This window comes from Rhinoderma darwinii, chromosome 3 (assembly GCF_050947455.1).
Source record: "Rhinoderma darwinii isolate aRhiDar2 chromosome 3, aRhiDar2.hap1, whole genome shotgun sequence".
Taxonomy (NCBI): Eukaryota; Metazoa; Chordata; class Amphibia; order Anura; family Rhinodermatidae; genus Rhinoderma; species Rhinoderma darwinii.
The window spans coordinates 288,800,190-288,818,289 of NC_134689.1; the positions used below are offsets into that span (position 1 = coordinate 288,800,190).

General features: G+C 41.3%; 1 protein-coding gene across 2 annotated transcripts in view; it reads right to left on the bottom strand.

Moving 5' to 3' along the window:
* Positions 1–18,100, bottom strand: part of COPS2 (COP9 signalosome subunit 2) — a 62,349-nt gene that overhangs the window by 32,654 nt on the left and 11,595 nt on the right. The window contains exons 2-7 of one of the 2 annotated variants that reach the window (XM_075858032.1): positions 12,738–12,851; positions 6,896–6,973; positions 4,004–4,129; positions 2,100–2,189; positions 1,882–1,959; positions 1,438–1,612 (exon numbers count right to left, since the gene is read on the bottom strand). In XM_075858032.1, the coding sequence (XP_075714147.1) occupies positions 1,438–1,612; positions 1,882–1,959; positions 2,100–2,189; positions 4,004–4,129; positions 6,896–6,973; positions 12,738–12,851 (661 nt within the window). The remainder of the gene's footprint in view (positions 1–1,437; positions 1,613–1,881; positions 1,960–2,099; positions 2,190–4,003; positions 4,130–6,895; positions 6,974–12,737; positions 12,852–18,100) is intronic. The other variant, XM_075858033.1, reaches the window with a different exon arrangement.

An 18,100-nucleotide genomic window follows, 5' to 3' on the forward strand; every position in this document is an offset into this window, starting at 1 on the left:
CGCACATGCCATAAGACACCTGTTTTCATTTATGTACGCTTTATGCCTTCCCCCCCCCCTTTTATTTCTCTCTTTACCATGTTGTATATCTATTTATCCGCATGATGCTAATCTACTGTTTTGCAATATATTTTGCTTTTGTAGTGCCTGATGAAGGTCTAATATACGACCGAAACGTCGCACTAAACCTCTGGCATCAACTTTTGATAAAATAAAACCGAAAGATTTGCTAAAATCATCACCTTGTGTGCCGAATATTTCTTTACTATAAAACAGGGAGAAATAAGATTAGAAATTTGATGACAAATTCTAATGCCCGTTTAGCTTCAAAAAAAGGGAATTCTCCCTTTTAAATCTGTACTCATGCATTATTTTAAACAGTCAAAATAATTTTTATTTTGCTTTGAAACTACTACAAATAACAATGATCTATATTTTAAGTCCTTTTGTTAAACATTTCACTTCCTTGGGGGTATTAGGTTAGAAGTACTTGTGACTAGGGGATACGGAGCTTGGAAGATTTGAGAAACACTTCCCAAGAGGACCGGTCACGATAATATGTTGTCATTAAAACTTAGAGGTTGTCCGACAACAGAAAATCTTCCGAATTGGTCAGGAAATGTAAAATGGAGACACTTGCTGATATACTTTCAAAACTGAAAGGATGTCCAGATTTTCCTGTCCTGTGAAGTGGTCCCAGAAGCAGAGCTTCTCCGCTTAGCTGTTACGTGCTAACAGTCACAGGATGCAGGGAGCTCCCACCTCCTCTCTGTGTGCCGGTGACATGATGAAGGGGCTGGCTGCCTGGCTAGTTCATTAGATAAGGCCAATACAGTAGCTTTGTGTCCCGGCTGCATTTGTTCCTTTTCCACCTGCTCTCCTTAATATCTGTTAGCATCGTACCCCCCCTTCACTGTCAGCAGGGAGCTATCTGATTTCATTGTGATCCGTACACAGCAATAATAATTTCTGATCATTATATGACTTGCATTCTGCATTTTTTGGTAGTTTTCTCCTCTCAGCTGTCTCTAAGCCTAACTGCTATCATGTGTTCTATACAGTGCACACATGGCGATAGAAAAGCAGAATGTTCCCTATCATATGAACAGTAACAGCAGCAGCATCGAGGAGATTATACAGCAGTGCTGAGCAGTGTAGCTGTGAATGCTATAAATCATGTCTCCTATACATTGCGCACATTCTAAATAACAGTAAATTCAGATTGAGCCAACAGTTTAGGGGGGGGGGGGTGTCCCATAAGCAGAGAAAGAGGCATTTTTCTCTAATAAGATATAATAACAAGTTAGTCACTTGTTCTATTGATTTAAGCAAAGTTTGTTTAAAGTGTGTGCCTGTTTAAATAGAACAGCATATACTGATGACAGATCCACGATAAAGGATAACTGAATAAAAAGGGTAAAATAATCCACGGCTCACCTCTGATCACTCCCATTATGAGAGGGTGAGGGATGGCAGATTTGATGTGCAAGGACTGTTCATATAGTGCTTTAAGCTTCTTGTTGTTTTTCTGTGCTGTGTACATTTGAATTTCCAAAGCGTAGATTTCCAGTAGCTGCGTTCCCTTCTTCAGATCATCCTCTCCGTCGTCAGTCTACATCAACAGGGAGTAAGAATACATTTTTCAAATCGTTTCAGTATGTCATTTTCAGAAATGTTGTAGTTCTCCTGAGGAGTAGATCTTTTGCTTCTCACATTTTGAGAAGAAAAAAGGAAAATATATTAATTTACAAATAAAAATGCTATTCTATCCTGCTAATACAATGTAAACTGTGGATAGGTGATAAATATAGATTATGGTAAAACCCTTTTAATGGAAGTATTGCAGAGGTACAATTGTATCACGGACTAGAACAGAATTACCTGACACGATTGGTGTAGCTGTCGTAGAATTTTCTGTAATTTTCCATACTCCTCACGTTCCAAATACAGCTTACCAAGCTGCAAGTAGAAAGCTGCCCATGAGTTTAGCGCGCAGGAAAATTTAAAAAGGCTGTCTAGTGCGCTTCCTAAAGCCAAGCATGAAATATTACCTAGCATGCTGGCAACTGTAACAAATACAATACAGACTGCGATCTTACCTTGGTGTTAGTTTTAAACCATAGCCGATCATTCTTTGCATCCTTGAGAGCTTCAAGTGTTGTTTCATAAAACTCCTGCAAGAGGTCCATCTTGGGAAAGATGCACAAAAAAAAAAGAAAAAGAAAAAAACCCCCACAAAATGTCAATGCAATGGTGCAACAGGCTTGAGTCATTCACCACCAATATACCACCCAAAAGTCATTTTCTTAAAAGTTAAACTTTGGTGGTGAAGGCACTTTGTTGAGTGCTGCTGCCACTTTGTTACAAAAATCACTGTGGTCTGAGCTCACAAATTCCACCAATGTACTTTTTTTTTTTACATGTCTCTATGACATGTCAACAGGTCATTTTTAAGTATAAACCTTCATCTATTGTCTAACTGCAGTACAATAAACCTGGACTTTAAAAGTGAATAATTATCCCTAAAGAGCACTTATTACTATTTTGCCATTTACTATATAGAATCCTTATGTGTTGAGTTTACCATTGGTTAACAACAGACATCACAGCCAGCAAGTTTTCAATTTGGTGGCCCTGAGGTTCCAGGGAGGGGTGAGACTGTCTCCCTAATAGAGAGGGCTAACCAGAGTACTTACTATCCCCCACCACCGGAGAGCAATTTTTAACTGGCCATACAGAGTTTAATATTTCTCTATGACATTTCAATTGGACTGTTAAGGGGGGGGGGGGGGGGGGGGTTTACACTGGGCAATTATCGGGCAGACAAGGGTTCATAGTACGCTCGTTGCCGATAATTCCCCTGTGTAAACAGGGCAGCGATCAGCAGATGAAGAAGCAAACGCTCGTTCATCCGCTGATCGTATCATTTTAAAAAAGTAAATCATCATCGTTGTTGGCAGCACATCCCCCTGTGTAAACAGGGAGACGCGATGCCAACATGATAATGTATGGGGACTGACTATCAGTGTAACGACCGCTCGTCCCCATACATAGCTCCTTGTGACGGGAGCAAACGAACGCCAATCAACGAGCTGTCTCATTGATCGGCGCCGACTACACCTGCCAAAATCGGCCAGGTGTAATAGGGTCTTTAGGCTCTGTTCACACCAGTGCTGTAGTTTTAATTTGTAACGGAAGCTACAATGCATTGCGGGATACGTCTCCAAAGGGCGCCCGACAACCCCATTGCCTGCCGGGTTCTGCCTAGGTGTCCATTGTCTACACCGGTATATTAGCACTGCATGAATCAAATTTCCCAGAATCTAAGATAGAACCTCTGAATGGAGACGTAGATGTGAACACACACAGACTGACTACGTGGGACCAGTTACCAGTGCTGGCAAACATTTAAGGGCATTACAAAAGCATACATTTGCACTGACCAAGTGGAGAAAAGAAGTGAATAAAGGACATTACCGGTTAATTGTACATTAGACATGCATGTATAATACGGGGTATATGAATTTGTCCATTTATTTTTACCCAGTTCTTTTATATGGCACATATGAAATTGGTGCGCAGGCCTCATATTTACTATATAAAAAATCCCTTATGATTAACAATCATGACAAGATATAGAATGTATAACAGACACTTAACTGGGACTAATGGTGCTCGGGTAGGACTCCACCCTGTATACATAAAATCAGAAGACACCCGGGTCTCAGATTTGCTATTAAGGAATTTTGTTAATCCGTTTTATTCACATGACAATCCAAAATTTATAACGTTTCGATCAAAATATGATCTTTATCAAATAGGAACAATCTTGCGCTATAATCTGCAACGTCTGCCACTAGTGAAGGAGATACATTCTATACCTTGATTATGGGGGTATTTCAAAAGCTCCTGTAAAGGGTATGTACGTTACACACTGGCACTGATCTGCTACTTCATATATTCTTTCTATGCGGACCTTTAAATCCATCTAAACAAGTCAGACCTGTTTTGAAGTAGAGATGTAGTCAAGGATGGAATTAATAGATTTCTCAGAGTAGTTCCTGGTGACAGCGCTGCGGATATAGGTTAATAGTTGCTTGTATCGGTTCATCATTTCAGGATAGTTACCCTGTTAAAAAACACAAAAGGATATTTATTATATGCTAGTTGTCTACATACATTATTACAAGGGTTACTTTTTACACAGCTGTAAAATATATTTTAATAAATGTTTATTTGTGTAAGTCTCAATACATAAAATAATATACACATCTTCGGTATCGTTGCAACCATATTAACCTGCACCAATATTTTATAGAGTCATTTATGATTATCTGTGTACGTGGTTTAAAATAACAAAAACATTTTGTTTCTGCATTTTTGACAAAATAAAAAAATTATATAAATGAAGCAATAACGTTACCAAAAAATGGCACCTACACAAAGTAGTACTCGACCGGCAAAAAAAAGTCTCATACAGCTACGTCAAACAAAAAAAAAAAAAAATCTAAAAAGTTCTTAACGCTGGGATGCAAAACGGAAAAAAACAAAAAACAGAATTATTCTGTACTCCAGTATTGTTTTGGGATCAAGAATCGCAATACTACACAAAAGTATCAGTATCGAAGTCCAAATTCTGGTATCGTGACATCCCTACTGACGTGTGGTGATTGGCCTCTAAGCTTTCTATTAGAAATCTACAAAATCTTGACTTCTTTAGAATCATTACCAGAGATATGTATTACTATTTAATAATAAAGCTCCATGGCTATCCAGGGTGCTGGACATATGAAACAACATCACAGTTTTAAGCCCGATTCACACGAGCGTGTGCGTTTTGCCCGCGCAAAAAACGTGGCGTTTTGCGCGCGCAAAAGGCACTTGAGAGCTCCGTGCGTCAGCGTGTCCCGTATGATGCGCGGCTGTGTGATTTTCGCGCTGCCGCCATCATTATGACACTCCGTTTGGATGCACGTGGTGCTTTTCTGCTTTCATTCATCCTTTTCACTGCTGTTGCACAAATCACGCTCATCCCACGGAAGTGCTTCCGTGTGGTACGCGTGATTTTCACGCACCCATTGACTTCAATAGGTGCGTTTTGCGCGAAATACGGCCAAAGAATGGACATGTCGTGACTTTTTTGCAGCGGACCCCCGCTGCTGAAAAATCACGCAACGGTCTGCACGGCCCCATAGACTAATATAGGTCCGTGCGACGCGCGGACGTATATCCCGTTCGTCTGAATAAGCCCTTAAGTTGTATAGGGGCCTTTAAAAAGTGAAACATTTTGCTTCCATCTAACATTCATATTCATACAGCCCGGAACTGAAAGACACACCAAGAGCATCATGTAAGCAAGGATTTAAGAGATTAGAAATATACTTGTGGCAACTCTTAGATGCTTCAAACACTTCTGACATAAACACACTGAAAGTACTTTCTCTTGCATAATTCACACCTGGACTTGACTTTTATTGTTCAGAAAACTAGTGGGGGTTTATACCGGTGCCGTGCCATTGATAGAAGGTGATCTACAGCCTGAAGAGACAACTTAGCGGGCTATTCTGGGTCAGGAGGCCATAGGAATAAACTTCTCAATATGCTTACCTTTGCAATTATGCTCCAGTTGACTGCTGCTCCTCTGTGTACTTGCCAGTGTCATAATGTGCCATCCACAGACAACATGTCACCAGCAGCCTGTGATTGGTCACCATTATAACATTACATGTTGCCCTTATAGATGACATATAACTGGTGCAACACCAGTGCAATGGAAGAGGACCGGCGCATTCGTTTTAGGCTGCCTAACAAATTTTTATGCCAACAAAAAACCCTTTAACATAGCCAAACAAAGCTAAAGGGCTATGCACACCTTCAACTGCTTTTTTTTATGAATTGCATGTGTTAATAATTACATTTGTAATTAGCTTTTCCTTAAAAAAAAAATAAAAAATAAAAAAAAAAAGTTTCATAGTTTAGCTTCTGCAGCTTATATGTATCACAGTACATAGAAGCTGTAGAATCGGTTTTCAGTCTAATTTGTCAGAGAGCTGGTCAGTCTGCCTGTTCTACAGCAGCTGTCTGAGAATCATCTAAGCTCAATTCTGATCAGGTCCAATTTTGACTTGATCAGAATTGAGCTTAGATGATCGTTCAGAAGAACGTAGGAAAAGTTGTGGGACAAGCCGTCAGACCAGATTTGTCTGAGGACTGGATTCTGCAGCTTCTATGTACGGTTATACATAGGAGCTGCAGAAGCTAAAACGGTGAAACTTTTTTATTAAAAGCCTAATTTAAAAAAACCAGTAATTTTTATGTAAAAATATTTACTTTTTTTTTTTTTTTAAATAAAAAGACTCCCAAAAGGTGTTTATAGCCATTAAAAATAATTACTTTTATAACCATAAAAATTCAATTTGCCCCCATCCAATCAAAGTTCTCATATTTTTCACTATCAGCTCAGGGTACATTAAAAGGGGTTGTCCGACGATAGAAAATGTTCCTAATTGGTTACGAAACGTAAATTGGAGACACTTACGAATATACTTTTACTTTCAAAACTGCAAGGATGTCCATATTTCCCTGCCCTGTGATGTAGTCCTGGAAGTGAAGCTTCTGCCCTTAGCTGTGACGTGCCGACAGCTTCAGGATGCCGGTAGGTCCCACCTGATGTGCCGGTGACATGATGAAGGGGCTGGCTGCCTGGTTCAGTTGATTAGATAAACCAGCCCCTTTTCGGTCACGGCTAATACACAGTAGCTTTATGTCCAGTCTGCAATTGTTCCTTTCCCTCCTGCTCTGATTAGGTTAGTCCCCCCTTGACTGTCAGCACATTGCTATCGGTTTTCAGTGTGAGCAGTTCACAGCAATGACAATAATTAAGTTGGCTGTTTACCAGTTTGAAGTTTATTTTGATCATCTGTTTCAACGCTTTGAATCCCCATTCTCCCTTTTCACCTTCCAGCTCCAAAACCTAAAATACAAACAAGAAGGTACAGTTTAGAGAACACTAGTTCAACTGAATAGTGCAAATTAAATTTAGTTTTGCGTTACAGGATACAAAACTCTTGTAACTAACATGTCCTATATGGCCAGTGTATACAGTGTATATTAAGCCCAAAATACTTTGAATGAATGGGTATTCCACTCCCTTAAACTCAAGATTAAGGCCCTGTTCGTATCACGATTTTTGATGGTCGTAGAAGTAAGTTGGGAGGACTCCAGACGTATACCTCCGATGGAAGGCTATGTATCCCACTGAATAGGCATACAGTGAGATACATAGTCAAACAGCCCTCCATATAGCAACACCCTCGACACTGAAGTTCAGGTCCGTGCTCTGCTGGTGGTGAATGTGCCCAGGGTGTCCCACAGCAGCAAAGGAAGAAGGGGGGCATGTTACTAACTGGAACCGCAGGCTGTGTGTGCACATCGGTAACTATTTTTGCTCTTCCCATGGTCCCATGAAGCCACTCTTTCCTCTAATGATTGCTTGGGCTAACTACCAGCGCCCGGTTAAATAAAATTTATGAGAGGGGAGGGATAGGGAGGTGCCTCCCTACACCGACTCCAGCCTGGGCAGCCTTGTGACGGTTCTGGGGCAGTCAAGTCACTGGAGCCCCTAGGAAGAGAAAAAGCAGTCGATCCCTGGATAGAACATTAGAATTCAGGGAGGGGAAGCTCTTTGAATCCCGATGGTCTGTCTCATGATTTAGGCTGCCACAGGCCCCAAATATAACTATCTGGTATGGCTGGTTTGAGAAACCTCCTCTGGTTTAGATCCTATACTATAACCACAGAGGTCACCCTGGGAAGTGATCTGTGGCCTCAGCTTCTACCCTTGGCATCCCTGCCCTAAAATGGTAATACCATCGTCAGAGATCACAACTGGACAGGAGAGTCGTAGCACCTGTGTGAGGAGGCACAGGAGATCAGGGATCATCTCTTCCACAACTGCCAGAATGGATAAACCCCACACAGCAGTGACAATAGAGGAGGGAGGAATGTGAACCAGCAAATCTCAAAACTGACAGGTGTAAACATTAAAGGGAACCGGTCATCAGCATTTCAAGTATTGAACTGTACTCACCCCTCGCTGGCCGTTGTTGTCAAAAGTTCATTGCCGTTATCCCCTCTCTGACCGTAAATAACGGTCTGTAAACATATTGCGCCTTTTATGGTAATAATCTGTCAGTCTCATTCGTTCTTCTTCTTATGCTCACCCACCGCAGAAACCGAAGCAGAGGTTGAGGTTGTGCGGAAATGGAAGATTTCCTGGGAAAAGCTCCTGGCGTGTACGTTTAAGAAAGGCCTGTGACGGATGCCATATAGTTGCATCCATCATCCATAGGGTCTTATGGCATCCATCAAACGTATGCTTATTCTTCTGGATACCTTTGCAGTGAATAGCGTAGTCTGCTATTCTATACCTTTTTTGTGATATACTGAGGTCTACCGACCAAACGGAGGCAAATCGGCTATTTTTTTTGCCTCTGTCTGGCAATGTGTCTGTCTATGGAGACATTTAGCTTCTAGGTCGGGATGTTTCCCGGTGTACTCGCTAAACGCAGGAGAAACAACATGATGTGAACAGAGCCTAAATTCACTAAGCACCGCTAATGGACAAAATTACTGCAAAGTGACATTGTTTCTATACATAGGATTATAAAGCCAATAAATAACTAAATATATACAAACACCATATGGACTATAGTTTTGGGACACACCTCTTAAAGGGAATGTGTCGCTAGAAATTTTTTATTTTTTTTTTTAGTTAAAAACAGTTAGTGTATTAGGTGATTAAACATTGTTCTAATTTTTTACATTTTTTCACGAGTCAGGAAATATTATAAATTAGATGCTAATTTATAATATTTCCTAGCACTGGTCACTAGATGGAGCAATTCCCAAAATTGCAGCATTGCATGTGGTAAAGCAACCACATTGCTTTATGCTGCAAAACTTGAGAAAACTCACTCGCTCTAGTGAGCTCTCAGAATCCCCCCTCCTTTATCCTGGCTAGTGCCGGGAGAAACGAGGGGATTGAACGGTCAAACCTCCTACACTGTGTGTCGCCATTTTTTGAGCTAACACAGTGTAGTAGGTTTACATACAATAGTAATCACACAGTAAAACACTTACATACACAGAAATAACTTACCTGCTCCTGCCGCCGCCGCTCCCTCCGGTCCGTCTGCTACCTCCGCTCCAAGTGCACAAGTCCGGAAGCCGCGACCGGAAGTAGTAATCTTACTGTCCGGCCGCGACTTCTGGTCCACAAGAAAATGGCGCCGGACGTCGCACAGTTCAATTTGGACTGTGTGGGAGCGGCGCATGCGCAGTTCCCACACAGACGGCGTACAGCATGGTGGATGGAACAGGCCCCGTTCGCATTCTCTATGGGGTTGTATGTGCCGTATTCCATGTCTGTATGTGTCGTTAATCGACACATACAGAGATGGAAAAAAAAATGGCAGCCCCCATAGGGAAGAAAAAGTGAAAAAATAAAAATAGTAAAACACACAAATAAATAAAAAAATGTTTAATAAAACACTAAAAGAAAATTGATCTAAAAATTTTTTTTTTCGTGACACTGTTCCTTTAAATCATTGAATTCAGGTGTTTCATTCAGTCCCATTGCGTCAGGTCTTTAGAATCAAGCACCTATCCAGGAGGTCTGCCTTTACAAACATTGTGAAAGAGTGGGTCATTGTAAAGGGATCACTGAATTCCAGTGTGGTGCTGTAATAGGACGCCACCGTTACAACAAGTCAGTTCACGCAATTTCATCCCTCGTCGGTATTCCACGATCAACTGTGAGTGATATTATTGTAAAGTGGAAATGTTTGGAAACCACAGCAACCTAGCCACGAAGTGGCAGACCACATAAAGTTACAGAGTAGGGTCACCGAGTGATGAGGCACATAGTGCATAAAAGTCGCCAACGCTGTGCTGACCCAATAACTGCAGAGTTCCAAATCTCCTCTGGCATTAACATCTGCACAAAAACGGTGCGCCGGGAGCTTCATGGCATGGGTTTCCATGGCCGAGCAGCTGAATGCCAGCCTTACAAGCACAATGCCAAGCAGCGGATGGAGTGGTGTAAAGCGCGCCGCCACTGGACTCTGGAGCACTGGAAAGGTGTTATGTGTGGTGACAAATCAACCTTCCCCATCTTGCAGTCTGATGGACCAGTCTGGGTTTGGAGAATGCCAGGAGAACGTTACCTGCACAATTGCATTGTGCCAACTGTAAAGTTTGGTGGAGGAGGGATAATGCTATGGGGTTGTTTTCAGGGGTTGGCCTAGGCCGCTTGGTTTCAAGGAAGGGAAATCTAAATTCTTCAGCATACCAAGACACTATGGACAATTGTAGCTTCCAACTATGCGGGAACAGTTTGGGGAAGGCTCTTTTGTGTTCCAGCATGACTGTGCCCCAGTGCACAAAGCAAGGTCCATAAAGACATGGTTGGGTGAATTTGGTGTGGAAGAACATGACTGGCCCGCACAGAGCAATGACCTCAACCCCATCGAACACCTTTGGGATGAACTAGAACGGAGATCGCGAGTCAGGCCCTCTCATCTAACATTAGTGTCTGACTTCACAAATTCTCTTCTGTATAAATGGTCAAAAATTCCCACAGACCCCTTCCAAAATTTTGTAGAAAGCCTTCCCAGAAGAGTGCAAGCTGTTTTATATGCAAAGGTGAGGACAAACTCCATATTAACACCTATGGATGCAGTTGTTTTTTTAAGGACAAAATAGCGCAAACCATGTCGGAGACGCGACGGAACACACCAAATTCAATGAGTTCCATTGGGCGGTAATGGTTTCCATCACGCAATGTTGTGCTTCTATGATGGAGAAGAGCAACCGAAACTCGAACGCAGATGTGAAGCCAGCATTACCTAGCATGAATATACAATTGCAGGGCCTGCATCTGTACAGTTTAGCTCAATCTATTGACTACCCTAATCAGTGTGGCTGCTCCATGTATTGCAGGATCTTATTAGTATTTGTACTGTGCCTTTATTTCAGACTCAATGAATCACCTGCTGCAGCCTCTACACTGATTTATCTCCATTGTTTCCAGTGCTTAGAAAAGTATTATGTCAACTATTTTTACTGGGTTCTCTAGGAAATAAAGCTCCTACTAAACACGTGTTTAAACATATTTAAGATGTGTCAGCAGGACAGATGCCTTTAGCTTAAAGAGGCTCTGTCACCACATTATAAGTGGCCTGTATTGTACATGATGTGATCGGCGCTGTAATGTAGATTACAACAGTGTTTTTTATTTAGAAAAACTATCATTTTTGACGGAGTTATGACCTATATTAGCTTTATGCTAATGAGTTTCTCAATGGACAACTGGGCGTGTTTTACTTTTTGGCCAAGTAGGCGTTGTGGAGAGAAGTGTATGACGCTGACCAATCAGCGTCATACACTTCTCTCCATTCATTTACACAGCATATGGTGATCTTATTACATCACTATGTGCAGCCACATAAACACACTATAACGTTACTCAAGTTTCCTGACAGTGAATATACATTACCTCCAGCCAGGACGTGATGTCTATTCAGAATCCTGACACTTCTGTAGCGTTTCTGTGAGATTTACAGCAAGGCAAGCGTAATCTAGTTTTAAATGACAGGTTACATCGTAATCTCACGAGATTACGCTTGCCTTGCTGTAAATCTCACAGAAACGCTACAGAAGAGGTCAGGATTCTGAATACACATCCTGTCCTGGCTGGAGGTAATGTCTATTCATTGTCAGGACACTGCAGTAACGTTATAGTGTATTTAAGTGGCTGCACATAGCGATATAGCTATATCTCTATGTGCAGTGTAAATGAATGGAGAGAAGTGTATGACGCTGATTGGTCAGCGTCATACACTTCTCTCCACAACGCCCACTTGGTCATATCGTAAAACACGCCCAGTTGTCCATTGAGAATCTCATTAGCATAAAGCTAATATAGGTCATAACTCTGTCAAAAATGATCGTTTTTCGAAATAAAAAACACTGCTGTAATCTACATTACAGCGCCGATCACATCATGTACAAGATAGGCCACTTATAATGTGGTGACAGAGACTCTTTAAAAGGGCATATAATGTAAAAAATAAAAATAAAAGAAATGCAAGCAATTGAAGCAAACTTCAACACTTGTTGGAGGTAAATCTTCAGTTGACAGAGCTTTCCTCTTGAAGCACGACCCAGACATCCTTTTCATAAGAGGGTGATCCTTGCTTGCATTTTTTATGGCGCATAATTAGGACTTCCATCGACTATGGAAATTAGGTGCATTTTCGGCACCAAAGAATTGACCTGACCCTTCATTTTTTACGCAACGCATATTTTATACACGCATGGGAAGGGGTTAAGGTTTAAAATAGGCTGGTCATTAAGGGGTTAAATCATGTCGTTTTTCAGCGTGTAAATACATGCCGTGTGAACAGGGCCTTAGAATACCGAACTGATCAGTTACCTTTACATGCTAACATATGATTCAGGTCATGTGACCTTACATTAACAGGGAATGTGATAGGTCAAAGCCTTCACTGAACAAGTCTCCAAAATCCAGACTCATTCGTGTAGAAGTGAAAACTTTAGACACAAAAAATACTCTGTTTTGAATGGTTTTAACTTTTTCCAGAAAGACCGTATGAAAACAGGAAACATGTAGCTGTAGTAACACTGTACAGTATGAAAGTTCTCTTTCCACTCACCTTCTGGAAACTGCTGAGAGCTCCTTTTGGATCATCTTCCTTCAGAGCTTTGGAGTTATAGTACTGATTTTCCAAATCCACATTCGGTTCAGAGTTGCTGTCTTCTGAGTATTCCTGTGGGGACAAAAGCAGAAAAAAAAAATGTGTCACAAGATAACGGGACAGATTTATCAATACTATTGGACGCATCAACTTATCATCACATCAACACGAGGCTGCAACAACAGCACAAATTGTGCCAAACTTATAAAATTGGTGAAAATGGGGCGATAAAAATAAAATAAAAAAATAGCTCAAACTTCTCTTCCTTGTGCTACCTCGTAATTGCACTACATACCAGTCAGCATTTGCAAATAAAATAAATCGGTCTATGATAAATGTGATGCATTTTGTGATTTCTCTTTTGGTCCTGGTAGATGCATAAAGCATTTAAAATGCAGAATAAATTTGTAGCAATTTGCAATAGAATTGTGCCACACTTTTCTTGGTAAATCGCCGCCATTGACTTATGATGTACAGACCAGCAAGCTATTCTAACACCTTACCTAAATTATTACCTACAGAAATATAAAGCGGCACCATAAAGCAGTGTCTACACGGGACAGAAATGCCGCAGACTTTCGGTGTGGAAAACCTGATTACAGTACCAGTCATGTGGATGAGATTTGCACAAATCTCATCCACATGCTGCACAACATTTTCCGGAAATTAGAGCCTGCTGCGGATTCTCAATGTAGAAGGGGTGAAATCCACAGCAAAACATGCACGTACCTCGTGCAGATTTTGCTGCGGAAAAAAACGTACATGTGTAAGCTGATGTCGCAAGCAGAACTGCTCATGACTAAAGCATTGCTGCTCGTCTAAAGCAAATACTTGGTAAAACTACACGAGACAAGAAAGGCTGGAACTACAGTGTCACTGCAGTAAATGGTTGTGTTACGATAATCCCAAGATTTTACCCCGTTTTGAGCACAGGAGCCCCAGCCTTAAAAGTATTTCCCAAATTACCTGGATTATTGCGATACAAACTGCAACGTGGTGTTTAACCCCTTAATGACCAGCCTATTTTAGACCTTAATGACCAGGCCATTTTTTAAGTTTTTCCATCGTCGCATTCCAAGAGCTATAACTTTTTTATTTTTGTGTCGACATAGCTGTATAAGGTCTTGTTTTTTGCGGGACAAGTTGTATTTTTTTAATAGCACCATTTTGAGGTACATATTTTTTATTGATTAACTTTTTGGGGGGGGGGGGGGAATAGAAAAAAGTCAAAAATGTTGCCACTCTTTTTTGCGTCCTAAATTTACGCCGTTTACCGTGTGGTATAAATGACACAATAACTTTATTCAGCGGGTTGTTACGATTGCAATGATACCAAATTTGTATAGATTTTGTATGTTTTACTACTTTTACACAGTAAAAACGCTTTTTTTTTCAAAATTATTTGTTTTTGTGTCTCCATATTTAAAGAGGCTCTGTCACCAGATTTTGCAACCCCTATCTGCTATTGCAGCAGATAGGCGCTGCAATGTAGATTACAGTAACATTTTTATTTTTAAAAAACGAGCATTTTTGGCCAAGTTATGACCATTTTTGTAATTATGCAAATGAGGCTTGCAAAAGTCCAAGTGGGTGTGTTTAAAAGTAAAAGTCCAAGTGGGCGTGTATTAGGTGCGTACATCGGGGCGTTTTTAATACTTTTACTAGCTGGGCGCTGTGAAGAGAAGTAACATCCTCTTCTCTTCAGAACGCCCAGCTTGTGACAGTGCAGATCTGTGACGTCACTCACAGGTCCTGCATCGTGACGGCCACATCGGCAGCAGAGGCTACAGTTGATTCTGCAGCAGCATCAGCGTTTGCAGGTAAGATCGACTTACCTGCAAACGCTGATGCTGCTGCAGAATCAACTGTAGCCTCTGGTGCCGATGTGGCCGTCACGATGCAGGACCTGTGAGTGACGTCACAGATCTGCACTGTCACAAGCTGGGCGTTCTGAAGAGAAGAGGATGTTACTTCTCATCAGAGCGCCCAGCTAGTGAAAGTATTAAAAACGCCCCGATGTACGCACATAATACACACCCACTTGGACTTTTACTTTTAAACACACCCACTTGGACTTTTGCAAGCCTCATTTGCATAACTACAAAAATGGTCATAACTTGGCCAAAAATGCTCGTTTTTTTAAAATAAAAACGTTACTGTAATCTACATTGCAGCGCCTATCTGCTGCAATAGCAGATAGGGGTTGCAAAATCTGGTGACAGAGCCTCTTTAAAGAGCCGGTTTTATTTTTTCGCCGATGCGGTTGTATGAGAGCTTTTTTTTTGCGGGACGACTTGTAGTTTTTATTTTTTAAAGTCAGGATTCACAGAAAACAGCAATTTTTCCGTCGTTTTTTTATTTAGTTTTTTACGGCGTTCACCGTGCAGGTTAAGTAATGTAATAGCTTTAAAGTCAGGGTCGTTACGGACGCGGCGATACCAAATATGTGTAACTATTTTACTTTATTTTGGTTTTTTAAAAGTAAAGCAGTTTGTAAGGGGAAAAAGTGGGTTTTTAATTTTTTTTAAATTAACTTTATGAAACTTTTTTTTTAAACTTTTTTACTAGTCCCACTAGGGGACTTTAATATGCGATCTCTATTATAATACACTGCAATACTTCTGTATTGCAGTGTATTACTGCCTGTCCGTTTAAAACGGACAGGCATCTGCTAGGTCATGCCTCTGGCATGATCTAGCAGGCATTCATTACAGGCGGACCTGTGTTATTAGGCCCCCGGCTGCCATCGGAGACCCTGACACTCGGCGATCTTATCGCCGGGTCTCAGTTGGATGAGAGGGAGCTCCCTCCCTCACTCCAAAACCACTCAGATGCAGTGCACGCTATTGAGCACCGCATGTGAGGGGTTAAACGGGTGAGATCGATACTAATATCGATCTCACCCGGTAGAGCAGGGATGCCCCCAGCCCTCAGTTGCCTCTGGCAGCTGAGAGCAGGGAGATTTGACAGCTCCCTGCTCTGTTTACTTATTCTGATGCCACGACGTAAGAAGTCTATGGCATCGGAATAAGGCCCGTTAGTGACCTACGTAAAAACACTATGGGGCGGTCACTAATGGGTTAAGGGAGAACATACACTTTGTGGCTAGGACTTATTTGGTATTTCAGCTCATGCTATAGAGTCACGTTTTCGGTTTCAATATTTATATTGATTACATATAAATATACACATACACATACAGTGAAGGAAATAAGTATTTGATCCCTTGCTGATTTTGTAAGTTTGCCCACTGTCAAAGACATGAACTGTCTAGAATTTTTAGGCTAGGTTAATTTTACCAGTGAGAGATAGATTATATAAAAAAAAAAAAAAATCACATTGTCAAAATTATATATATTTATTTGCATTGTGCACAGAGAAATAAGTATTTGTTCCCTTTGGCAAACAAGACTTAATACTTGGTGGCAAAACCCTTGTTGGCAAGCACAGCAGTCAGACGTTTTTTGTAGTTGATGATGAGGTTTGCACACATGTTAGATGGAATTTTGGCCCACTCCTCTTTGCAGATCATCTGTAAATCATTAAGATTTCAAGGCTGTCGCTTGGCAACTCGGATCTTTAGCTCCCTCCATAAGTCCCTGACATCCTAAGGGTATGTGCACATGTAGTGACCAAAAACGTCTGAAAATACAGAGCTCTTTTCAAGGGAAAACAGCCCCTGCTTTTCAGACGTTTTTTAAGCAACTCGCGTTTTTCGCTGCATTTTTCGCGGCGTTTTTTACGTCCGTTTTTGGAGCGGTTTTCATTGGAGTCTATGAGAAAACAGCTCCAAAAACGTCCAAAGAAGAGTCCTGCACTTCTTTTTACGAGGCATAATTGTACGCGTCGTAATTGCCGTACGACGCGTAAAATTACGCGTCGTGGGAACAATACAGCGTTATACCCATAGAAAGTAATGGGCAGATGTTTGACAACGTATTTGAGACGTATTTTCAGACGTAAAACGAGGCAAAAAACGCCTCGTATACGTCTGAAAATAGGTCGTGTGAACCCAGCCTTAGAAAGCTCTTTGGTCTTGCCCATGTTGTAGAGGTTAGAGTCAGACTGATTATTTGAGTCTGTGGACAGGAGTCTTTTATACAGGTGACCATTTAAGACAGCTGTCTTTAATGCAGGCACCAAGTTGATTTGGAGTGTGTAACTGGTCTGGAGGAGGCTGAACTCTTAATGGTTGGTAGGGGATCAAATACTTATTTCTCTGCACAATGCAAATAAACATATATAATTTTGACAATGTGATTTTCTTTTTTTTTTTATATATAATCTATCTCTCACTGGTAAAATTAACCTAGCCTAAAAATTCTAGACTGTTCATGACTTTGACAGTGGGCAAACTTACAAAATCAGCAAGGGATCAAATACTTATTTCCTTCACTGTACACATATATATATATATATATATATATATATGTGTGTGTGTGTCTGATCTCTATGCACGGCCAAATGACTGGACCAATCTGCACCAAATTTGGCACATTAGTAAACCACGTGCTTCCGAAGGTTTAGACCGGGTTTCAGCTCTCTAGGACCTGCCATTCCCAACATATTTACAAAAGCAAATAGGACACCACTGGCTTCCACATCAAGGACCTTACTCCATATCACATGACCCATATTAGCCAATAGAAGCTCGCAGGTCATTTATTCTTAGCCTCACTCACATACACACAGTTTTAGACCAGGCTTCCACAACAACCAAGCCATTTTTCTTTACTCTACGTGTTATTTGCCGTAAATGAACTGTACCTATATTGGATTTGAGCTCTCATAAATTGAACCCCTTTCATATCAGTCATGCCTTTAAAAAGGAACCCTGCACTTAGACGACAGACTCCTGTGGGAAAGAGCATGGCTGCTGCCCGAGCTGCTGAAATCTCTCAACAGAACCAAGCCTGTGGATTTCAGCATTCTCATAAGGCCTCATGCCCACTTCAGTGTTTTCCTTCAGGGTGCTATCCGTTTTTGTCCCCGATAGCACCCTGAACCCATTTATTTCAATGGGGCCATGCACACTTCAGTTTTTTTGACGGTCCGTTGCTCCGTTCCGTTCCAAAGTAGAGCATGTCCTACTTTGGTCCGAGAATCCGTGACCGTGAGGCCCATGCAAGTCAATGGGGCCATCAAAAAAACTGAATGCCCACGGAAGGCATCCGTGTGCCGTCCGTGTGTGACGGAGCCGTTGCCTAGCAACCGCCGGGCGGGCAGAAAAACATTAGAAAAATATTACACTAATCGGCAGCCACTTGTCTCTATCAATAACTGGTAGAGAAAAGAGGCTGCTGATTAAAAATAAAATAAAA